This window comes from Balaenoptera acutorostrata, chromosome 1 (genome assembly GCF_949987535.1).
Source record: "Balaenoptera acutorostrata chromosome 1, mBalAcu1.1, whole genome shotgun sequence".
Taxonomy (NCBI): Eukaryota; Metazoa; Chordata; class Mammalia; order Artiodactyla; family Balaenopteridae; genus Balaenoptera; species Balaenoptera acutorostrata.
The window spans coordinates 29,601,201-29,625,895 of NC_080064.1; the positions used below are offsets into that span (position 1 = coordinate 29,601,201).

Genomic DNA, 24,695 nt, shown 5'->3' on the forward strand with positions numbered 1-24,695 from the left:
TAATTTTTTTTCCCCCTGGGGCTTTGTATCACTTGGTTTCAACCATTTCTCTGATTGTTTCTTCTCCATCTCTCTTTTTTTAACCCCACTTCATTCTGCTCCCTAAACATGTGTGCTTTTTCTGGGGCTTTATTCCGGGCCCAGCTATCTTCTTGGTCGAGTATCTCTTTGCCACCTACTACTATATGCTGAATTTCTTGTCTACATCTCTAGCCCAGACTACTCCACAGAAGACCTCCATTTCCCAACTGTCCGTTGCTTATTCTCACATGTGTCACTGGTACTTGGAACTCAGCGTGTCTATAGGACAAGTTCATCAAGTCTTTCCCAAATGAATTGCTACTCTGAATTTTTCTATTTCTGTGGTTGCTACCACCATTTTTCAACTACCCAAGTGGGCACCTTGAATAAGCTTGACAACTTCTATCATTTCTGGATTCACCCACACCTGTCACAGTCAGTGAACTCTGAAGATTCTATGGAATTTGTCTCCCAGCCTTCACTTGCCTTTTTATTCTGACTGCCACCATTCTAGTTGAGACCCTCTTTTTCTCATCTAATTCCTTATAAAAGCCATCTTACTGGTCTTTGTGTCCCATGATCCTTTGTGAACAGATTCAAAGTACAGTTATGATCTTATTTACCTGCTAAGAAAATAATCAGTTCACTAGCAGAAGTAAATTTCCAGTGCTGACATTGATTTGATTCCAACTTACCTTCCAGCTGAATCTCCTTCAGGTTCTCTACCCAAACTCTCCAACCAGTGTTTCTTAAAGTGTGGTCTGGGAACCAGTTGCCCTAAAGTTATCTGGAATGCTTGTTAAACCCAACCCCACACCTACAGACTGAGGAGTGGAGCCCGGGGATCTGCACATCTAGCAGTGTACACGACAATTGGAGACCTGCTGCCCTCCTTTCTAGTCAGACTCAGCAACCCCCAGACAAGCCCTGCACTCTTGTCTCTGCCTTTGCTATACTGCTCCATCTGCCTGGGATCTTCTCTTTTTATCTATAGATGTTAAGTCCAATCCCTCCTTCAAAGGCTGGCTCCATTGCTGTACCTTTCTGAAGTCTTCCCTGATTACCCCAATTGGGAGTGACGCTGATAGCGTATTGCTTAGTATATGTTTGCTTGTTGCATGCGGATTCACCATAGTTATTACGTAAATCTTGCTTCTCCTGCTCGTCTCTTGGGTGTTGAGACAGGGAGAAGGTCCTAGGAGGCCCAAATGCTTCACCCTACAAACAGCAGTTGCAGGAGGGACTGGTTTTATGAATGTGGTGAGAAGGTGATGGGGATCTGAATGAATTGGTGGCAGTGGGGTGGAAAGAAGGGATGAGTGTTAAAGACTCTGAAGAGAGCTAATCAGAATCCTTGGGGGCTGATTAAATCTGGAGTGTGGTTTGCAGAGGGGGAATCAATGACTGAAATTTTAACACTGGGTATCCAGAGAGGTGGTCCATTGATAGGAATAAGAGGGTTGGGGGGTCATGCCTGTGGAGGGTATCTCATTTTTTGGCTACTCAGACACCGAACTCCTTTCCCATTTGGGGAAATCTGACATTCTATGAATTTCAGTGGGAGGTGAGGTTCTGCTTCCCACTCCAGATGATTTAAAGGCCTTGTCAGGTATGGCATGGGCTTGTGACATAAACTCAGGCATTATCAGATTCTAAATCTGGAGCAAGTGACACGAACCAGCAGGAACTGTTTAGGCTCCGTCCTGGTGTCTGCGTCATCCAGTGCCTCATTCCTGGGGGTGCTGCTGGTGCTGGAGTGCTTTCCTATGCTGCCTTCCCTTCCTAGGTTCCTGGCCATTTCCCATGGTCCTTCAGTCTTCCTGACAACTGTGAGTTGCCTGAAGCCCTTTCAGTAGAGTCCTTCTCTACCTAAGTAGCCAGAATTAGTTCCAGGTTTTTTTGCAACCTGAAACCCAGACAAGGGTCCACTTGAATTGACTTCAAGAGCCTTGAATTTCCCTGTTCCCTTTAGATGAGCTCTGTTGTGGTTCTGTATCCAGTTGTCAGAGAATCACAGAATCCTGAGAGTTAGGGTGATTCCCAGGTCACCTGCTCCAACTTACCACCCAGGGTCCACATCCCCACTCCACCCCCCCACAGATCCTCCCGTAACCACTGCCCGAGACTCCAGTGACCAGCAACTCACTCCTGTACCAGCTGTTTTACTCCATTGTTGAGAGGTTTTGGGTAACTTCTACCCATCACTTCTGGTTCTTTTCTATGGAGAACTGTCTTATTTTGTATTATATTTAAGAAGTTTCTTCATGCCTTTCAAAAGTGAAATAAATGTCCTGAATAAATAAAAATGACGTCAGTGTTAGACACTAAGCTTAGGGTGATGGAGCATCTCAGGGAAAGTGAGTCTGCAGTCCAGGTGAGGGGGGGCGGATACAGAGATTTGTGAGTTAATAGTACTGGTTGAAAATAATGGCCTCTGAAAAAAGGGATGCAAAACAATTTGCAGAAGAATGCAAACTAAGCACTGCAGGGCACATAAAACATTTGGTCAGCACTGGGGCAAGAGCGCTGGGGTGAGGGTAACGGATAGGGTGAGGGTGAGAAATGGAGTGTGAGAGAGAGATGAGGTGAGAGTGAGGATGGGGGTGGGGGAAAACGCCAGGGATGAAATAAGGATCCTCCAGCAGTTGCCCTGGCCGTTCTGACAGACTTAGAAACGGCTACGTTAATGCCTGCATCAGACGGCCATCCTCAATCAGAAGCCACCGAGGGAGAGAGGGGAAGTGTGGTCAGAAATCAGTAGGATTTGGGACTTTTCCTGGTGGTCCAGTGATTAAGACTCCGCACTTCCAGTGCAGGGGGCACGGGTTCGATCCCTGGTCAGGGAACTAAGATCCTGCAAGTGGGCCTGGCGTGGCTGGTGGGGTGGGAGAAAGAAAAGAAATTAGTAGGATTGGAGCCCCCAAGGACAAGGGTGAGAGAGTTTTAGGAAGAAAAGGGTCTTGAGCAGGGCCACGGAGAATGGGGAGCAGAGAAGGTTGTGGGGTCCAGCAGAGTTGAGGCCTGGAGACTTGAGAAGGGACCTACCTGTGTAGTGACAGGAGCTATATGGGGAGCAGGAGGGAGGAAGGTGAGGCGGCTCGGAAGACCTTAGAGCTGGTGAGTGAGCTGAGGAGGCCCTGGAGGAGCAGAGGCCGTGCTGCGTGGGAGCGGGTTGGACCAAGGAGCTCCCCAGCTGCCACTTGGTGCACTTTTAAAAACATTTAATTAGTTAATTAATTAATTAATTTTTGACTGCGTTGGGTCTTCGTTGCTGCGTGCGGGCTTTCTCTAGTTGCCGTGAGCGGGGGCTACTCTTCTTTGCGGTGCGCAGGCTTCTCATCGCAGTGGCTTCTCTTGTTGCAGAGCATGGGCTCTAGGTGCACGGGCTTCAGTAGTTGCAGCACACGGGCTCAGTAGTTGTGGCTCGTGGGCTCTAGCGCGCAGGCTCAGTAACTGTGGCACACAGGCTTAGTTGGTCTGAGGCATGCGGGATCTTGCCGGACCAGGGATAGAACCTGTATCCCCTGCAGTGGCAGGCGGATTCTTAACCACTGCACCACCAGGGAAATCCCCGGTGAACTTCTGAGGTGCAGAAAGGGGTCTGGGTAGGGAAAAAGAGATAAAAGATGTGGTGAGGTAGAGAGGAGAGGCGAGGGAGGGCATCTGACACGGGTATTATCTTCTCAGTTGTAATGGAAGCTGAGAGGCCTTCTGGATATCCAGAAAACCCAAGTCAAGCATCCTTGACCTTCCCCTTGAATACCTGAAAAAAAAGTCAGCCCCTGGGGAATTTTATAAAGAGCAGGAGGGTGGAGTGATCTGAAGCCAATGTGCACATCTAGGATTTAGGAGTCTTGGGTCTGCCCCCAAATCTATAAAGCTTTCTTTATAATATTTTATCCTTTGTGCGTTTTAAAGTTGTATGTATCAAGTAACCCTAAAATAAAGAGAAACAATATATGAAGTTTATAGACAGTGGTTTTGGATGAATTATGTAAGAGATGGGAATTTAAACAACTTCCTTTGTTGTAATTTCAGCTGTCTCTGTGACTTTCTTTTTGTTTTTTTTAATTTATTTATTTTATTTATTTATTTTTGGCTGCGTGTGGGCTTTCTCTAGTTGCGGTGAGCAGGGGCTACTCTTTGTTGTGGTGCGCAGGCTTCTCATTGTCGTGGCTTCTCTTGTTGTGGAGCACGGGCTCCAGGCACGCGGGCTTCAGTAGTTGTGGCTCGTGGGCTCTAGAGCACAGGCTCAGTAGTTATGGCGCACGGGCCTAGTTGCTTCCAGGCATGTGGGATCTTCCTGGACCAGGGCTCGAACCCGTGTCCCCTGCATTGGCAGGCGGATTCTTAACCACTGTGCCACCAGGGAAGCCCTCTGTGACTTTCAAGAAGTCACTTTTATTTTTTTCCTCTTATTTTTCTCCCAGGATACAGGACTAGTGTTAATGACCCACCCTGGCAGGTCCTTCACCTTCATAATGAAATTGAAAAAAAAAAAAAAAAAAAAGGGCCACACCTAGTGGTGTGGCCTCGCTAAGCCTAATGCAGCTGGGGTTTCCTGTGGTTCTGGGAACTAACAGAGAAGGTAATGTTATTTTTGACATCAGAGGAGTGACTGGCCAGAAACAAAAAGAACACAGCGTGTGTATGTGGGGTGGTGGGGGGTGTTAAGGGGATCAAGTAATCCAGAATAATCTCCATCGGCCCTTGGAACGCATCTTGACATTCTCATCTGGAAAGAGGTGGCTATGATCTGAGAATTTACTTCACGTTGGATCATGAAACTGGGCAGGGAAGATTCAACTGTGAAGAGGGTTCTCCAGCCCAGTCCCTTGAAAACACTTCTTTTCACTCCCTCTGTGCCAGCTGTCCAGGAATTTGGCAGCTGAAGAGGAGTTTTCCAGGGCATAATTCAAAGGGAGGAAGGGGGAAGTAAACAGTGTATCAGTTTTTGGATTTTAATTTGGGTCTTTACAATTCAGTATTATGCAAATATATATATATATTTATATATATATATATATATTTTTTCCCCCCCTAAAATTTGCATTTGTCTTTCTGTGGTTTCCTGTGGCTTGAGTTGGTCTCCATGGATGTAAACCAGAGTGACAAACCAGGTGGAAGAGGATGAGGGAATCTGATCCTGTTCAGACTTGGGGATCTCCAGGATCTGGTTATGATGCTTGGATTTGTTTCTTGCCTACCAGGATCTGGATCTAAGGAAAAAAGTGAGTTTATCTTTTAAAATTGTTACATACTTATGTGGACTGCATGGGATGACTTTCATCCCAGAACTAAGGGCTAAATACATTTCCTCCTTTTTTTCTTCCCCTTCACTCTCAATTTTTATTACATCTTTCTTCTGGGAGCCATTAAAGTACTTTTGTTCGGAAGGCTTTTCTAGAGCTTTGCCTTGCATGTTCTACAGGGCCTTCCAACACTATGATAAGGACAAGAGCAGGACAGTTTAAAACTTAGTTGAGAAGAGGTAAGTCACAGAATTGCTGAAAGAGAGCAGATATACTCCCAAAGCATGGAGTGGGGCGGGGGAGTGCGGCGTGGGTAAAATTCCAGTTCTCAGACCCCACCTGGGGCAGGGCCTAAGAATCTGTAAACTCGGCAACTTAGCTGGGGCAAGCTGGCTTTGAGTCAGTGAACTAGTTCTTTTCCTTTCTTACAGATGAGAGAACTGAGGCTCAGTGAGGGTAACTGCCTAAGACGCCGTTGTGAATTTGGGGAAGGGATGGGGACCATGGTGTGCCTTTCCTTGGAGCACACTGGGCACTGTTGTGTGACACCCTCAGACCCCGTGGCCTGGTGTTAAATGAACAATGATGCCTTGTCAGTACTCAGTCCACATTCTTGCCAGAGTAATCCTTGCCTTCTTTTTCCTTTGCTCCCTCCCGACTCCCCTGCTTTCTTTGGGTACCCTGAACCACCATGCAAATAAACTTGTTTTTCTCAACATTTGTGCAAGTCTAGAGACATGAAACGCAAAGACTGCCTCGTCACCAGGCTGCCTTACCAGAGATCTGTATCTTGTTTATTCACTGAGAGAACAGATAGGTTGGAAATCATCAGCGCGGCTCTGGGATAGGTGGAGGGAGGAGGCGGCTTCTTAGCAGCCCGTGGCGCACCTCCAAGGCCCCAGGACAAGCTCGGAGCAGACAGTGGAGTTCAGGTTTGTGGCAGTGCGGTGGCAGCCAGATCTAGGACAGAGCCTTTCCCTTCACTTGTCATCCGGTCAGGCCACCCCAACTGGTGGCCAGATTGCTTACAAGAGACTAAAACAGAAGGCACTCTGTGAGCCTGTAAGAAGCAGTGTACACAGCACGGTGTGCTTCTCCCTCTCAGCGGACCTTTTGGGGGCTTTGGTGGGTAAGAAAGAGTCACTTTCATGGGTAGGAAGCAACTTTATTGGGTGATTTACCCTTCTGTATCCAAACCCTGTGCCTTGGGTAAGCTAAAGGACAGGCCCCCTTGCATTCCAGAAATATGTTCGCCTCAACTCTGGCTAGGGTGCAAGGGTCCTGAGTGGTCCTGGTGGCTGGCTCAATCTCAGGCAATGATCAGCTCAGCTCAGTTTCTCTCCTACCCTCTGCCGTTCTGGATATTGCTTCCAAGGGATTGAATGTACCTTGACCTCTGGATATTGGCTGATCCTGAGCCCGTCAGTTACTCAATCCGGGATGACTATGAGGTGGAGGGCTGACCCCCTTCCTAAAGCAATTAGGGCAGCCCTGGCCTGAGATAGTTCTCATAGATCCCAATTAGACTTGGCACCCTGCCAAGGGAAGTCACTCACCTGGTGCACGGCAGGGACAGTGGTACACCGTGTGCACCTCCCGTACATCCAACTTAAGGCTCTGCTTGGCCACTGATGGCGAAGCAGAGGAGACAGATGTCATGGCAGAGCATGCGGGGTGTCTTTAGAAGGCAAGAACACTAAGTGGCAGAGGAAGACTCTGGGGCTAAGGAGGACGTATCATTCTTAAAAAGCAAACTGTTTCCTTGGTACACATTTCCATATGGGATAAGCCCACACTACATATGGATAGAGAGACGTGCGGAGAACCACAGACACCCACATGCTCTGCGCGGGGCCTGCCTGAGGATTCCCTGTCACGGCCTTGCTTCCTCTGCCTTGGAGGTGACAGTTCCCAGTGTGCCAGGGAGAGGAGGGCTGTATAAACTGGGCCCCGACTGTTTGAGGCAACTGCCTTTTCCACTTACGTCAAACTCACAAGGCAGAATACATCCCAGAAAGCGCTGAAGTTTTGTGATGATTCACAGGCATCTGTGAGCAGTAGGTCCCCTGAGCAAAGCTGTAATGAAAACGGCAACAGGAGCGCCCTCTTACTGACTCTCAGGCTTGAACCTCTGGCTCCGGATGCTTTGATTGCCATAAAACTAGCAAGAACATGGGAAAGGTCCAATTTAAAAGCCAGAATATATTTTGCTGAAAATATGAATATGCGTGTGCCTTCCAGAGACTGTGCTCCCTGAGGGAGACCCGCACAGTTCGTTAGGACATAAACAGGAACAAGAGGTAAGGAAGGGCTTCACTTAGTAGAAAACTAGCAGCATCGTTTGGCTCCCTGGGGCGTCCCCCGGGGTCCTCATCAAGCAGCCTCTCCGTAGGGGGAGGGGCGTGCCTGGTCAGCACAGCTATAACTCATCCATCATGGCAAGCAAATCATCGCCCTTGCTGGCACTCCGCCTTGGCTGGTCCAAGATCTCAAACTCCCCCATGATCCGAGCCAGCTCTTCGTTTGTCTGCTGGTCCTGTGAGAGAAATGAGAGGTGGAAGGGAATGAGGAGGATGTGTGGGCACCATGGCCTCTTTGTGCAGTTGGTAGTTAATTTTCCCACCACTGTGATGCATTTCAGTTCCTCATCACCTGTTTGTCAGAATAGGGACTACATTACGTGCCGATTAGAGAGGAGAAGGGAGGGCCTTTGAAGTTCAGTGTTATTATAAGATGAGGAGGGTAATAAGATTTGACTTATGTAATCCCCTGCACACACCTGAGTAGCTTGGATGTTGATAACTTCATAGGATAACTCTTCTGGCCTGGTTAGCGCTGCCTGTCTGTACAAGATGGTAGAGAAATGGGTCAAAGGTTAGGGTTTTCTCCCTGCTAGTGTGGCAAACTGGCCCTTGATAATTTGGCAACCTATTTTTTCTGCCTCACCTTCTGCCCTTTCCATTCAACTTTCTACCCTGTCCCCAACCAGTGCACCCTACACTCCAAGAAGTCCTTTTATGTCTCTGTGCCTTTGCACATACTACTGCCAAGAACGTTTTCCCCCTTCCTCTGCTTGGCAAACTCCAAGACCCAGCTCAGTTGCCAACTCCTTCAATCCGCGGGTACAAAGTCAGTCGCCGTGTCCTCCACTGGAGTGTTTATGACATGGCGCTCGAGTGACTTGTGCACGTGTTCATGCTCCTACGACACTGGGAGTGCCTGAGGACAGGTCCCAGGTTTTCCGCTCCATCTGTGGGTCCCCACATGTACCACAGTACCTGCCACTTCAGGGGAGAGGGGAATAGAAGGCAACCCCCATCCCAAATATTTAGTTGCGAGGAGCATCACATGAGATAATGAAGGCAGAGGTGCTCTGTCAACTGTGAAGTGCTGTGTCAGTCTCAGTGAATTGCCACCACTATTGGTTCTGGGGGAGACTGATCCCAAAGATATCATGCTCTGACCTCCTTCTGGTTTCTTAACAGTCTTTTGTTAACATGATTATCTTGACTTACAATTCCCTCACTGAGTTGTGCTTTGCCAAATGAAACATTAGAACTATTTTTTGAATGAATCCACAAAGTTCAGGCTATTTAATACTGGTGGATTCTTCTTTAACTAGGTTATTGAGTTTGCTGGTATTTCATTTGTGATCTTTACATCTGTGTTTATAAGTGTCATTGGTTTATAACAGTCCTTTTTCGGTTCTTATCACACTTAGGGTTTTTATATAGGTCTCTAAAGAAACAGGCTGAAAACGTACTCTTCCTCTTCATCAGTGGTGAAGAGATTCAGCCGGAATCCTGGCTCAGGGCCACTGGGTTTCTTAATCTCCATGCCTCCTATCAGCCTGGCCAAGAGATTCAGCTCTTCTTTAGCAAGAGGGTTTGGAGCAATGCTTTCCTGCAGGAACAGTTTCATGATTTTTAGCCACATGAAGGTGATCACATTTTCTGCTGAGACCCCAGAGCCCCGGGGTGGTATTATAAAACAAGACAAAACGATAACAGTTTAAATTACTTCTGGGAAGGACCGGGTCCAAATGAAACATAGAAAACAGGCTTAACCAAGAGAGAAATAACCTGTGTCAGAAGCAGAGGGCCTCTAACAAGGCACAAACCAGAGATTCTCAAGATGAGGGGAGGGCCCCAGGGATCCCCATTCTCCTCAAACTACCTTCCTCCTTGAAGGAGAAGAACTGTTGCTTCTCCTTCAGGCAATCTAGTTCCCCCAGCCTTTACAAGTAGCCTGGCTGGAGGCTCCAGGTCCAAGGGCACTCATTCCACGGGAGCGACCACTCTGCGCTCAGGTGGTGACCGTGAACAACCCCTCCCCCCGTCCCCCCACCGAATCCCTTCCGTCCTGTGGCTCCCACTCTCACTGCCTGGTCCCACTGCAGCCTTCCCCCCTCCTCCTAACCGGCTCTCTCTAACCCAGCTTTCCCCTGCTGTGCCTCTTGAATCAGGCCCCATGTCCCTGCCCAGGAGAATCTCTGGCCACTGCTGCTATCGTGTTATGATCTAGCCATGTGGGAGAGACGCTGCCTCCCTGCTTCCCCCAACACTATGCCTCTGGGTGCCTTTGCTCATACTGTCACCTGGGTTTGTATGCCTGTTTCTCCCTCTGGGCTATTTAGTATCTTCTTCACTCTACAGCCTCTCTTGAATGTCGCCTCTGCTGAAAAGCCTTCTTGTTCCCTGTCCCCCGCTCCCACCCCCCTGGACAGGACATGCGTTCTGACACAGCTCTTTACTCAGAATGCTCAGCGAGTGTCTTCCGCCATGCTGTAGTTATCTGTTCCGTCACTGTCTTTATAAGCCCCTTCAGGATGGGACTACATCTAAGCCAGCTCTGTCCTGGGAACCCAGCCCATAGACGTAGTTCAGTAAATGTTTACAGAATAACTGAATAGTCCATGATTTGTCCTATAGCTAGCTGGTAGCTAGTTCAGTGAAAATTTGTACAACAGAATTCAGAGGACCAAAAACCCCATTTTGAACTTAGCTTCCACATCATTACACAGGGAAGCATTGAAAAGGGATGTTTGAAGGATCAGAATACACACAAGTGCTAAACTCAGCAACCACGGACCTCGCAGCACTGGTACGATGCTATTTCACATGTCCTGGTGTGTGGTTCCTGCTTAATTATGGTGGTGGAGCCAAGCTTAAAATTACCTAATTAGGGGCTTCCCTGGTGGCGCAGTGGTTGAGAGTCTGCCTGCCAATGCAGGGGACACGGGTTCGAGCCCTGGTCTGGGAGGATCCCACATGCCGCGGAGCGACTAGGCCCGTGAGCCACAACTGCTGAGCCTGCACGTCTGGAGCCTGTGCTCCTCAACAAGAGAGGCCGCGATAGTGAGAGGCCCACGCAGTGCGATGAAGAGTGGCCCCCACTTGCCACAACTAGAGAAAGCCCTCGCACAGAAACGAAGACCCAACACAGCCAAAAATAAATAAATAAATAAATAAAATTTCCAAAAAAAAAACTCAGCTTGTGTGTTCCCAACTTAAGGAAGCCACCCAAGCTGGGTGAAGTGCTAAAAAAAAAAAAAAAAAAAAAAAAAATTACCTAATTAGTCAGATCACTGGAGGTCTCCATGAGAAACTGTAATTAAAAACCTGTGTGATGGGGACTTCCCTGGTGGCACAGTGGTTAAGAATCCGCCTGCCAATGCAGGGGACATGGGTTCGAGCCCTGGTCCGGGAAGATCCCACATGCCATGGAACAACTAAGCCCGTGCGCCACAACTACTGAGCCTGCGCTCTAGAGCCCGCGAGCCGCAACTACTGAGCCCACGTGCCTAGAGCCCGTGCTCCATAACAAGAGAAGCCACCGCAATGAGAAGCCTGTGCGCCTCAATGAAGAATAGCCCCCGCTCGCTGCAACTAGAGAAAGCCCGTGCACAGCAACAAAGACCCAACGCAGCCAAAAATAAATAAATAAATAAATAAAATTAAAAACCAAAAAACCTGTGCACTGGTAAGGCAGAATGGAGAAGATTGCAAACAATGAGGGAAATGTTGGCCAGCTCTGAAATCTAGAGATCCCTCCCTCTCCCCGTCCAGACTCTTATATCTAGAAATAAGCTATGAAGATAAACAAGGGAGGCAGAAGCTCACCTGTGTCTGTGCAGCTAAGTTCTCTGATGCTCCAGACATATGGGTTTCCACGGGCCGATTCACACTGTACCTGGTGGTAACAGAAAACCACGAAAACACTGTCCAGGCCTTTTACCCTGACTTCCTTCTTACTCAATTAGTGCATAGTTTTTATTTTGAGGCATTGAAAAGTGTCCAGAAAGGTGCTGGGAATACAGAATACAACTAAGTGGGTGTCAACCACTCAAATTTTGCTTCTTCCCCAAACAAAACATCTGGGAAGCTGTGTGGAAATTTTTTCTCTGGCAAAGTAATGTGTATCGCTGTAAAAAACGTGATCGGTACATGAAGGCCAGGCGCTGTTGGATCGCCACTGCAACAAAGGTTTTGGCTAGTTCTCTTGCATGGCTATTTAAAATTATTTATCTTTTCAACTTGCTAAGTTACCTTATGTTGGGAAATCTGAGGTGCCCTTTGGAAACGTCGGGGCTCTGCATGCCGTGTATCTAGGGGAAATTCCTCCAATTGTCAGCAGGGATTTTTCATAGCAGAAGTCAAGCTGGTTTTTTAAGTGAAGGGACCTCCGTTGGACTTGAATTCATTTGGGGAAGGAAGAATTTGCTTACATATTAGTTCCCAGTTTCAGGACTCGGTCTCCATAGAGTTCAAAAGACCCTTCTTTGGGGGCAGCGACATAGCTCCCGCCGTGCTTGAATTCTGCCTTCCTCACTTCTTCGCCTTTGTGGTTGAATGTTCTACAATACAAAGTAGGACGTGATGACGTGTTCTCCAAGCTTGGAGAGTCCCGGAGGCTTCTTTATTCTTGGTACTATGGGACCAAAGGGAATTCATGCACTGCTTCAAGATAAAGATGCTGGTTGATGTAATGATAGTAATATAATAATAATAATAATAATATTTATTGAGTACATGTTATGTGCCGGGTGCTGTGTAGCACTTTGGAGCATTACAGTATTATCTTATTCAATAGATGAGGAGATAAATCCTGGAGAACTGGGTGGTTTGCTTCAAGTGTCTGCGAGGCGACAAGCTGGGATTAAACCTCCCCTCCTCACTGCTGTGCTTAACTGAAGAAAAGGAGGGGCCCCAGCAGGGCTGCACTCTACGTGGTAGCCCACATACTGGTTTCCCAGCACCCCAAACATTGGTCTGACAACTACTGTTGAGAATTCACCTGATGAGTCCGGGAACTTTGGTTCCCCAGGGAAGAGGCCCAGACACTGGCAACACAAAGCGACCGCTGGAATTCTGAACTTTGTCCTTTAGAAATATGGACACCTGGAAAAAAAATACTTATTGTCATTTTTCTTGGTCTATTTCCATAGACGTATGCATTCTGAGGATGGAAAGTGTGTAATGGCTTAAGAATGCTACCTAAGAGAGAAAAACTCACCGTAACTAACACCTGCAGAGGTGTAGTGTTTTTACACGGAACTTCTTTGGCGCCACACATCAAATCTTCCAGGTGAGTAGTGCTACCCCTGCCTTAAAGGAGGAGGCTGAGTTTCACAGAGGGAAATGACTTGCCCAAAGAGAACAGGAAGAGACAGGACCAGGATTCAAAGCCAAGGTTGACTCCAAATTCCACACCCACTCCTTGGTTCCTTGCAAGCTTTCCATACAGCTGTGAGGCTTGAGCTATAAGAACCTCATTATCTCCGTTTTACAGATGAGGAATTGGTGGCTCAGAGGTTAAGACACTTCCTCTAGGCCAGCCAGCTCATAAGGGGCAGGGCTGAGGATTCAAACCCTTGTGTTTCTGACTCCAAGCTCTCAGCTATGTGCTGGACTGGTGGATCCAAGCTGGCATTAGAGTCTGAAGGTCTTCTCTGTGCCTGAAAACCCTATATGATGCTTACTTCTACTCCTTGCTTTGTGCGCTCTGTGTTCAGGTCTTGGGCAGGTTAAATCCCATCAAGATTATAGCAGTTAATCAATTTTATTGGGGAGTTCCCTGGCTGTCCAGTGGTTAGGACTCGGTGCTTTCACTGCTGTGGCCTGGGTTCAATCCCTGGTCGGGGAACTAAGATCCCGCAAGCTGTGCAGCACCACCAAAAAAAAAAAAAAAGAAAAAAAAATCAGTTTTATTGGAGCTTAGCTTCCTCATCTGTAAAGTGAGATACATTTTTTTTTTCATACTGTGGCCCTTTTTTTAAAAAAAATTTTTATGTATTATTTATTTATTATTTATTTTTGGCTGTGTTGGGTCTTCGTTTCTGTGCGAGGGCTTTCTCTAGTTGCGGCAAGCGGGGGCCACTCTTCATCGCGGTGCGTGCGCCTCTCACTATCGCGGCCTCTCTCGTTGCGGAGCACAGGCTCCAGACGCGCAGGCTCAGTAGTTGTGGCACACGGGCTTAGTTGCTCCGCGGCATGTGGGATCTTCCCAGACCAGGGCTCGAACCCGTGTCCCCTGCATTGGCAGGCAGGCTCTCAACCACTGCGCCACCAGGGAAGCCCAAGTGAGATACATTTGTAGGGTTCCTTGAAACTCTAAAATTCTACAAGATTACATTAGTAATATCATCAAGAGTAAGCATCTGTTGCATGCAAGGCAGTGAAAGTGCCAAGTGGTAAGGATTTGTATGCTGGCAGTTTGGCCTGCCGATGTTAGACTGCCCAGGCTCACACCTCAGCTGGGCCTCTCCTTGGCTCTGGGGTTTTTGGTAAGTTACGCCACCTTTCTCTTTGGTAAACTGGGGATAAAAACAGAACCTATTCAATGGGGTAGTTGACCACTATGTCAGATAATGAACAAAAAGCACTTATCACAGAGCCTGACACATAGGAAGTGCTCAATAAGAGATAACTAATATTCTCAGTATCACAGTCTAATTGGGCACAGGACACAGCATAGAATGGAAAAATGAAGACACTATACAACACGATATGCTGAATGGAATATGCAGATGAGTCCACTGAGGAGAATGACCACAGGCAGAGGGGGTGGGTAGGTGCGACTGTGGGTTTGGAGCTGGGCCTGGAGGAGGAAGGTGGGTGTGAAGACACTTCAGAAGCCGAGATTGGCAGGCACAAGGCATGTTTCGGGGAAAATGTGCACACTGGGTTGGTTGGAGGGTTTGGCTTTAAGAAATTTTTAACCTTGAGATTCTGTGACCAAGGGATATGAATATAAGCATGGAGAAAGAAAATTTTGAGAGAGAAGTGAGACCATATGTAGGTACTGGATTCTCTGTTAGCTAATTCTAACAGGGTTGACTATGTCATAGATCTGAAATGTACAAATTTAAGTCAAGTGTGTGTTTGACCTGAGAATCTGCCCTTGGCTGGATGGGACTTTTGGGTCTGCCTGCTTGCCCAGCCCCTCTGCTGGCCCTCAGCTGTAGGTGTGACTCTCCTGTGCCCTGTTCCTCTCACTCCACCCTTTTTATTCCGAGGTGATCTCATCTACACCCACATGCCAGTATTCACCTCTGCGCTGATGGCTCCCAGACCTGGAGCTTCCACTCAGTCTTCCTCCCTGGGCATCGGACCCATCTACCCCATTGCTTATTAAACGTGTCCACCTATGGGTTCCATGGGATGCACCTCCAATTCACCCTGCTCAGAACAGGGCTCAAGCTGTCTTCCCTAACCTGATCCCAGTGAATGACACCATCAGGTCACCAAGTCAGAAGTCTGAGTCCCCTGCCCACCACCTTCCCCTGGCCCTTCAGTCGCCAAGCCCTGCCCACCTGGTGATCACTTCTGTGTCTGGCCCCTCCTCTCTACCCTGCTCCCTAGTGCAGACCTTCATCACCTCTAGCCTGGCCACTGCAGAGCCTCCACACTGGTCTCCCTGCCTCCGCTCTCATCTGTGTTTCATCCATCCTCCACTTTGCTGTTAGAGAGACTCTTCTAAACTCCTATCTGACCATGTCCCTCTCCTGCTTCACTGGCTCTCTGCTGCCTGGCAGATAATGTCCAGTTGACCCTTGTTCCTCTCCGCAGCCACGTTCCTCCCTGAACCCTGTGTTCTCGCCATACTCGATTGCTTGCAGCCTTCTGGCCCCCTGCACCAATTACACCAGGTGGTTACATGCCTGTGCCTTTACTGAGATGGTGTCCTCTTAAACCCTCCTCCTGTTTTCCCATGGTCCTGGTGAAAACCTATTTCTTTTCTTTCTTTCTTTCTTTTTTTGGCCGCACCACATGGCTTGTGGGATCTTAGTTCCCCGACCAGGGTTCAAACCCGGGCCCCCTGCAGTGGAAGCATGGAGTCCTAACCATTGGACCGCCAGGGCCCCCAAACCTATTTCTTTTAAAAGCTATTGGATCCTCTATGAAGACTCCCTGATGCTCTTGGGTAGAGGTGGCCATGGCCCACGTTGTGTCCTGTCTCTTCATACTCTTCTGGGTCAGAACCAAACATACATAAGGTACTTAGTGCACTTTCCCTTCTCTGATGAGGTCCTGAAGGCAGGAGCCATGTTTCCCATGGAAAGAGAGGATGAAGGTCACGGAGCTGTGGGGCTGGAGTGCTGGATGAGACATCTCCACGAGCACCCACATTCCACAGGATGAGGGTAGGAGTCAGGTGGCCCGGAGGAAGTGAGCCAGGGACGTAAATGCTTGGTGGATGTGGGTGAGTGACTTGGCAGTCGGTTTCAGCAGTGAGGGATGAGTGCAGGGCTTTGGATGGTGTAATGGTTGCTGGACTGGCCTTACAAGAGGAGGGCTAAGTTTGTGAGGGCAGGAAAATAATGATCGGAAGGTGAGGGGGAAGCTGGCCGAATGCTGACTCTGCTTCTCACATCCTGCCTGTGGATGAGGGAGAATGACCGGCCTCCTTCAGGTGGCCAGAAGACTTCGCATACCGTCTCTCTGCTGCATGCTGGGGATTCCCACATTTACGTCTCCAGCTTGGCGCTCTCCTCTGAGCTCCAGGATTAGGTATTCAACTACCTACTTGACTCTGCTACTTGGAGAGCAAATCCCATTGAAATAGAATTGATTATTTTTTCTACTCAAATACACTTCCCTTCAGTTCTTCCCCCACTCAGAAAATGGCACCAGCCACTTAGGAGTGTTTCTTTCTTCTTCTTTCCCTCATTCCCCACATCCAGTCTCTTAGTGAATCTTACTGGCCCTGCCCTGAAGGTATATTCCATACGTGTCTCCACTGCTAGCACCTAATCCAAGTGCTTTCATTTTCACCTAGATTTTGTAACTGCGATCCTACCTCTACCCTTGTCCCATTTAATTCATCTTCCAGACACACATCATGTTGCCACTCACCTTAAGACGCTCCAGATCTTTGCTTTACTCTTAGAATAAACTCCTTTACTAGGGTCTAAAGCTAAGTCAACTGGTAGGTAGGTACCGGTTTATTCATGACTGGCATCTCTTCTGATTAGTTAGTGCCCGTGCTGCACAGGTGGTTAACTTTATTTTAAATATCACCCCTGCCTAGATATGCTCCATCCTCACTGGCTTTCGCTCTGTCCAAGGAGCACATCATGCTTTTTCCTACCTAATGGCGTTTGAACTAGCTGTCCCTTCAGGTTAGATGCTCTCCCCTGAGATCTGTGTTATTACACTCTCAACTGAAATATCTGTCCTCAGAAAGGCTGCCCTTGCCTCTATCGTCTAAGGATGTACTGTCCGGTATGGTAGCTACTAGTTAAGCATGACTATTTAAATTAAATCTATAATTCAGTTTCTCTGTCGAACTAGCCATATTTCAAGTACTCAACAACCACATGTGGCTAGTGGCTCTCATATTGGACAACACAGATACAGAACATTTCCATCACCGACAGGAAGCTCTGTTGGACAGTGATGGTCTAAGGCAACATCCTGTCCCAGATGCCTTCTATAACTTTACTGTATATGGCCACCTTCCTAAGAGTTATCAAAGCCATAACACGACTTACGTGTCCTCCTTGTCTCTCCCTACTAGCACGGAACCTCCTCAGGGCAGGGCCTCTGCCTTGTTCACTTCTGTATCTCAGGACTGAAAACTGCCTGGTGTAGAGTAGGCACTCAATACATATTTGTTAGACTGACTAGTTTTCCAGGGATGAACTATTTCCCAGTGGAGTGGATAATGGAGTGGAGGTGTAAGGACCGTGCTGTGAAGAGGAGAAGATGGAGTTATGTTTTCCAACAGCTGGAACAGCGGGAGCACAGGAAGAAAGTCCCTGATAGAAGACGCACGTGTGGGAAGGAGCATTCGGAAGAGGGTGGGTGACTTGAGGGCCCACCTTTTAGGAGGCGACTCTGGAGGGGCTCTGGAGAGCTGAAGGGGGTTGGGACTTGAGATGGTTGTACGTAACTGCTCAGGACTCCAAATGGAATCGGTCTTCGTGCAGCCTCTGGAGCCTGGGGCACAGCTCAGGCCTTGACCATACTAAGGCCACTTCACGTTGTTTTGTGATATCACAGAAAGCTTTGGGCATTAGGATGAGGAGTCTTGCATTTGCTTTGGTTAAACAATGAGCAAGGGAGTTTTCAGAGCTGTGTTTTCTTGATTTAGTTAGTTTTGCTAACAAATCTAAAATCTATGAAGATTGTTTTGAACACGGAGAGAATCTGTATAGGCAATCATAACTTGCAGCTGAGCAGAAATACCATTAAAGACCAGACTTGGAAAAGCAGCCAGATGTTACAGATCGGTGGCTGAGTAATGTCAGGATATGTGATTCCTATTTCTCTTGATGAACACTCTGATGTTTCACTGCCTGCCCATTTAGCAATTAAAGCTTAATATATTTTGTGGTTTAATATATTTTAATGATTTTGTTATAGACTTATTATTAGGAAAGTCTTTTTATCATAATGAATTTTATCTTGCCAGAATTGAGAAATCAATATGGCTGCTTATATTACTACAATCCATAAAATAATGTCCAAATATGCAGTCTTGACAACCATATGATGCAGAGTTTTCAATATTTTAAAGCAATGCAAAACTTAATCTTATTTGTACTTTCATATTTTTAATTTTAATTGATGACTATTAGAGATCTTAATTTATATTGATGTTATTATTGCTCCATCCATAGCAAATGAAATTATTCATAGGGGTTAAAAATAAAATTGGCCTCAGCGTTGAAATCTATTTGTCTTTCCCTGTCCATAGGAGGGAAATAACAATCAGGTCCTAAGCATATTCTATTTCTTTTTTTGTTTGAATTTTATTTTGTGAATATGTTATACATGCACATGTACAAAACTTAAAAGGTTCAAAGGGTGGGAATTCCCTGGCGGTCCAGTGGTTAGAACTCTGTGCTTCCAATGCAGGGGGCACAGGTTTGATCCCTGGTTGGGGAACTAAGATCCCACAAGCCGTGTGGCACGGCCAAAAAAAAAAAAAGAAAAAAGGTTCAAAGGGTACACGAGGGAAAGTCAGTCTCTCTTGTATCCCTATCCTCCATGCAGTTCCCCACTCCCAGGAGCCAACCACTGTGACCAGTTTCCTGTACATCCTTCCAGAAGCATTCTATAGTGTATACATATACAAGCAAATACATATATGTTACATGTGATGGTTCACTTAATCCTCCTGAAAAACCCTAAATTAGGAACTGTCATTTCCATTTTTCAGATGACGAAACTAAGGCGCCAGGGAAGTAATTTGCCCAAGGTCACGGAGCTGTGCTGTAGGTGGGATTCAAGCACAGGAGTGCCTGACTCCAGAGCCTGGGCTCATTTTGCTGTATCACCCACCCTCCCATACCAGTGTGTTAAATTCTGGGAAGGAACAAAGTCCTGTGCAAGAGAGCCAGGCCCCAAATTCAGAAGCTCAGAAATGTGTTTTTCAAAGTTAGGGTGTAGAGCTGTCTGGAGGAGGCAGGGTCAACTGGGAGGCAAGAGCCAACAAGAAGTATGAAGGCCTGAGCCGGGCTGGTGGCGACAGGAACGGAAAGGAGGGCGTGGAGAGTGAAAAGGCAGACTCGTTGGGCCTTAGAAGCAGTTAGAAGGTCAGAGAAGGGAAATCAAAGGTGTGACGCTCTGGTTCTGAGCCGAGTGGCCGAGGGATGGTGGCGCCCTGAAAAGAAACCAGGAAGTTGGGCAGGACTTGAATTGTGGAGACTAGTTTAGCTGCAGACGTTAGGTTGTGGGCGTGGGGGAGTGTCTCAGCAAGCAGGTGGAGATGTGGGTCTGGACGGCAGGGCTGGGACAAGGGTTGGGTAGAGGTTAGATGCAGGAGTCATAGGTGGAAGGGTCAGTCGGCAGCCAAAGTGGGGAGGAAAGCGATTCCTCACGAGCAGGGGGTGGGTAGAGGCAGAAGGCGGAAGGTTTGGAGACAGGAGGAGGGGGAGGAAAGAGTGAAAGGCAGAGAGATGGGAGAGGTAAGGGAAGGCCAGGACGGTATGGTGCCAGGAAACTCCATGGAAGGCGACAGTTTCAGGGAGCAGGAGGGCAGCCTCCTGACAGCTCAGACACTGGAGAAGTCAAGATGATAAAGGCTCGAGAAAAGGTTTTGGAATTGAGATCAGGCTGGTGGCCTGGAAAAGCAAGGGAAGAAGCCATACTTTAAAGAAACACATAAGGTAACTGGGAGGGAATGTTGGCATCACTGTCTTCCTTGGTCCATTGAAAAACTGCTGAGATTTGTTATGAGAAAATTTCTCATCATGGAGCCAAACACCGAGGATATTGCTAACTGGGCAGAATCCCAGCCTTGTCTGCCCTGAAGACTTGCACCCTGTCTCCCCAGGACAGCAGTGGCAGGGTGCCCCCGGGCCGCCCACTCACTCACCCTGATGTGCAGGTCCTGGAAGAAGATGAGGAGTGTCTGCCGGATGAGCTGGAACTCCCCCGCAGAGAGACCCCCGTATGTCTGCGGAGGCAAAGCAGATAGAGGTGTTCCACTTTCAGAAGTGAGATGGAAGGTGCAGACAGGCAGGGGTGGGTGGGTGCCCAGGGATGGGAGCCAGAGAGCAAGGAGAGGACTCAGCTGCTGGGCAGGAGGGGCAGGAAGGCCAGCACTGCACCCTCGCCTGAGGGACAAGCCCCACGGTGGCACACCGAGCGGGGTGCACTTTACCTGCCCTGTTCCCCGCGATTCTATAGGACATCCACCACCAACTCCCTTTCAGAAAAGTTAGGAGAGAACAGCTATGTTCTGTATCATTGCTTCCCCAGTTATGAAGGCAACAGTGAGAGGGTATAAGATGCTAATGTCTCTTGTGTTTCCAAAACGGATACCTGGAGATTTTGAGAGTTTTCTGGGAGAGGCAGGTTTTGTCATTCCTCACCCTGTTCTCTTTGTCATAGAATCTGCCTGTTCTTAACAGAGGAATGAGAATGAGTATTGGGGCTGAGAGATGATAAACTGACGATACGCTTACTTCAGTCAGCTGCTGGAAAGTCTCATCCACTTGATGCAGGATGGTTGGGGAGTCTTGGATGAATCCCTTGATGGCATCCAAATGATTGAAAGTGACCAGCAACACATCCTTGGGACGAGGACACAGCAATACTTGATATTTGAAAGCCATTGTCATCAGGTCATAGAGCTGCCAACCCATACATGAATAAAAGAAATAGGACCATAAAGGCAGACATCAGAACCTCAAACAATGATTCAGTCGGCACTTACCGGAAACCAATTCTGGGCTTATCATGCAGCTCAGTGACCATATCTAGTCATCACTCAAACCAAGACACTGTTGAGAGTAAAAGGGGGTGATAGTAATAATTAAGCTGGGACAAAAGGAGTAAACCAGGATATTCCTGGGCAAACCAGGATTTCTGGCCAGCTTACGTGTATTGTTGATGGAATACACATGAAACAGTACGGGCAGCTGGGGGGCCCTGGACAGGGTGCTGGACGTGGAGAATGAAAACCCAAATTCAAGCCCTCCTTGCTGCTGACTTGTTGGATGGCCCTGGCCAAGTCTCTTCGCCTCTCTGAGCCTGAGTTTTCTCATGTGTAAAAAATATTCCTGGGACTCCCCTGGTGGTCCAGTGATTAAGAATCCTCCTTCCAATGCAGGGGACATGGGTTTGATACCTGGTTGGGGAACTAAGATCCCACATGCCACGGGGCAACTAAGCCTGCACGCCAAATCTACTGAGTCTGTGCACTCTAGAGCCCATGTGCCACAACTAGAGAGCCCGTGTGCCACAACTATTGAGCCTGCATGCTCTGGAGCCCACACGTCACAACTAGAGAGCCCATGCGCCACAACTACTGAGCCCGTGTGCTCTGGAGCCCGTGCGTCACAACTAGAGAGCCCATGTGCTGCAACTACTGAGCCCGCACGCTCTGGAGCCTGCGCACCGCAACTGCTGAGCTCGTGCGCTCTAGAGCCCGAGTGCCACAACTAGAGAGAAGCCCGCGTGCTGCAACGAAGATCCTACATGCCGCGACTAAGACCCGACACAGCCAAATAAATAAATAAATCTTAAAAAAAAAAATACTCCCTAATTTCCCAACATTGCAGAACGGCTGAGAGGAGTAAATGAGAAAACACATGTGAAAGTGGCAAGAATGAAGTTCCACGACTGTATGAGATGAAAAATGAAACTTAGTAAGAGATCAACAAGCCCCAAGTATGGTATGACCACCCATGAAGATCAGAGGTGAGACACTGGTGAGGAACAAAGTGGTCACGATAGGCTTTGTGGAAGAACTGGGCCTGCTACAGACTCAAGGCAAGGTTCCAGCTGGCTGAGGGAGGGGAAAGGCATTCTAGTGGGGGGGAACAGCATGCGTGAGGGTCTGGAGGCAGCCATAGCCGTGCTCTTTTCCTGGGAGAAAGAGTAGAGCAGCCTGACTGGAGGGGATGGTTTGTGTTCAGGGTGGCGGGAAATGAAGGTGGGTATGGCAAGGTTGGAGTATTAGAGGTTTTAGAAAGATGGACAAGATAATTTAGACTAGATGTGGTAGGAATTAGGGGGCTACTGAAATGCTCTGTGCTGATGTGATAAAAGTAGTGATTAAGTGAGATTGGTGACTCTGGCCATGAGGAGATGCGAGAGAAGGGAGAGACTGGAGTGGGGAGGATTAGCTGGTGCCTGGCTCCTAAGAGGGTGGCAGTAACATCGACTGACTCTATGAATGAAAGAAATTTTGTTGGAGTGACCCAGACGGAAGGCCCGGAATAAAGATGGTGGGGATGGATAAGGAAGGGAAAAGAAGAGCACGTGACACTCCGGAGGAAAGCTGTCAGTACATGGTGCCTGCCTGACTGGATTCGGGAGACGATCTGAGGGCTGTCCAAAAGGACCACAGCATTTCCAACTTAGTGCCTGGGAGATACACGATGCTACAATGGAGGCAGGGGAGTTTGGGAGAGAAGGCGTGGACACACCTGAGGTGGGCTTGGGAATTAAACTACAGCCACCTGAGTGCTGTGCAAGCACGTGGATATGCATGGCCTCAACTGATCCGCTTTAATTTCACAAGAACTCTATGAGGTACGTATTATCCCAAGTTTAAAAATGAAGAAGCTTGCCTAATTTCACATAGCTGGTACTTAGTAGTAGGGTGAGATTTGAAACTAAAGACGGTCAGATCCTGAAGCACGTGCTAGAACCCTCTACGCGATCCCCTTTCTCCAGCATGCAGATAAACATCTCGCTTAGAAAGTGGCATACAGCAGGAGCAGCCTGGTGTGTGTGTGTGTGTGTGTGTGTGTGTGTGTGTGTGTGTGTGTGTGTGTGTGTGTGTGTGTGTGTGTGTGTGTGTGTGTGTGCGCGCGCGCGCGCACACACATGCAGGTGTGTCTGATACTAGAGATGTAGATTTAAGACTCTCCACCATCATCATCAAACATTAAGTACCTGGGACACCCCTGGTGGTGCACTGGTTAAGAATCCACCTGCCAATGCAGGGGACATGGGTTCGATACCTGGTCCAGGAAGATCCCACATGCCGCGGACCAGCTAAGACCGTGGGCCACAACTACTGAAGCCTGTGTGCCTAGAGCCCATGCTCTGCAACAAGAGAAGCCACCGTAGTGAGAAGCCTGCACACTGCAACGAAGAGGAGCCCCCGCTCGCCGCATCTAGAGAAAGCCCGCACGCAGCAACGAAGACCCAGTGCAGCCATAAACAAACAAATAAATAAATAAATAAATTTATAAAAAACAAAAAACATTAAGTACCTGTTGTGTACAGGGCACTGTGCTAGGAATAAAGGATAAAAACAGGTATAGGATGAAGAAATGAAAGTTCAGGTGAAAGAGTTATTCAGTCAATTGCATCTCAGAGCTATTGGTAGAAAGAAGACTTGAACCCAGGTTTTTTTATTCCAAGTTCTGTGTCCTTTCTCAGTGGAAACCTAAACTTTCTTAAAGGCAGAGGGAGAGGAACAAGCAGAGAAGAGAAGATATCGAACATTTATCGAACATCTATGTGCCAGGCCTTCTTGTGTCATTATATCTATGTTTCTCACTTAATCTTTCCACTAACAGATGAAGTAGCTGTTATTATCCCCATTTTATAGATGAGAAAACGGAGGCTCAGGGAAAGAAAGTAACTTTCTAAAGGTAAGTGGCAGAAGGTAAGAGGGCATAGTTAAAGGCAGTCTGTCTCTCTGAGGTTTCCAGGTACCGGCAATGAGACAGTATTGATTTTTGCACACCTGGCACCCACTGTCAGTCCTCATGATTTATAAAAATTCACATAATGAAGGGACTTGAAAAGGAATTATTATTATCATTATTTTAAAAACTAACTGAAGTCCATGTATTATTCAGATTTTATTAGTTTACCCTAATGTCTTATTTCTGTTCCAGGATCGCACATTATGTTTAGTCATCATGTCTCCTTAGGCTCCTTTTGGCTGTGACAGTTTCTCTGGCTTTCCTTGTTTTTGGTGGCCTTGACAGCTTTGACGACTGGTCAGGTATTTTGTAACATGACCCCCGAATGGTATTTGTCTGATGTTTTTTTCATGATCAGCCTGGGGTTGTGGGTTTTTGGGAGGAAGATCACAGAGGCAAAGTGTTATCGTTATCACATCATATCAGGGTACCACCACATGGCTTATCACTGTTGACGTTATCACCTGGTTGAGGTAATATTTGCCATGTTTTTCCACTGAGAAGTTAGCTGTTTTCCCCCTCCTTTCCATACTGTCTTCTTTGGAAGGAAGTCACCAAGTGCAGCCACATTCAAGCAGTGGGGAGTTATGCTCTCTATCCCTGAGGGCAGAGTATCTATATAAGTGTTTGGAATTCTTATGAACAGGAGATTTATCTATTCTCTGCCATTATTTATTTGGAATTATTCCTTTTAAAGTCAGAGTACCCTAAAAATTGGTTTTGCAAAGAAACAGATATGTATATATTATAAATATTGGGTTGGCCAAAAAGTTCGTTTCAGTTTTTCCGTAACATCTTAC

At 47.6% G+C, this 24,695-nt stretch overlaps 1 protein-coding gene across 5 annotated transcripts in view; it reads right to left on the minus strand.

The window, feature by feature from the left end:
• Nucleotides 1–6,099: 6,099 nt before the first annotated feature.
• LOC103000012 (protein OSCP1) overlaps nt 6,100–24,695 on the minus strand; it is a 40,123-nt gene continuing 21,527 nt past the window's right edge. For 2 of the 5 annotated variants that reach the window (XM_057557237.1, XM_007182538.3), the window contains exons 3-10: nt 20,692–20,859; nt 20,100–20,180; nt 12,570–12,673; nt 12,001–12,129; nt 11,396–11,465; nt 9,037–9,176; nt 8,053–8,116; nt 6,100–7,809 (exon numbers count right to left, since the gene is read on the minus strand). In XM_057557237.1, coding sequence (XP_057413220.1) covers nt 7,693–7,809; nt 8,053–8,116; nt 9,037–9,176; nt 11,396–11,465; nt 12,001–12,129; nt 12,570–12,673; nt 20,100–20,180; nt 20,692–20,859 — 873 coding nt within the window. In that variant the 3' untranslated portion in view covers nt 6,100–7,692. The remainder of the gene's footprint in view (nt 7,810–8,052; nt 8,117–9,036; nt 9,177–11,395; nt 11,466–12,000; nt 12,130–12,569; nt 12,674–20,099; nt 20,181–20,691; nt 20,860–24,695) is intronic. The other 3 variants (XM_057557229.1, XM_057557236.1, XM_057557243.1) reach the window with 3 other exon arrangements.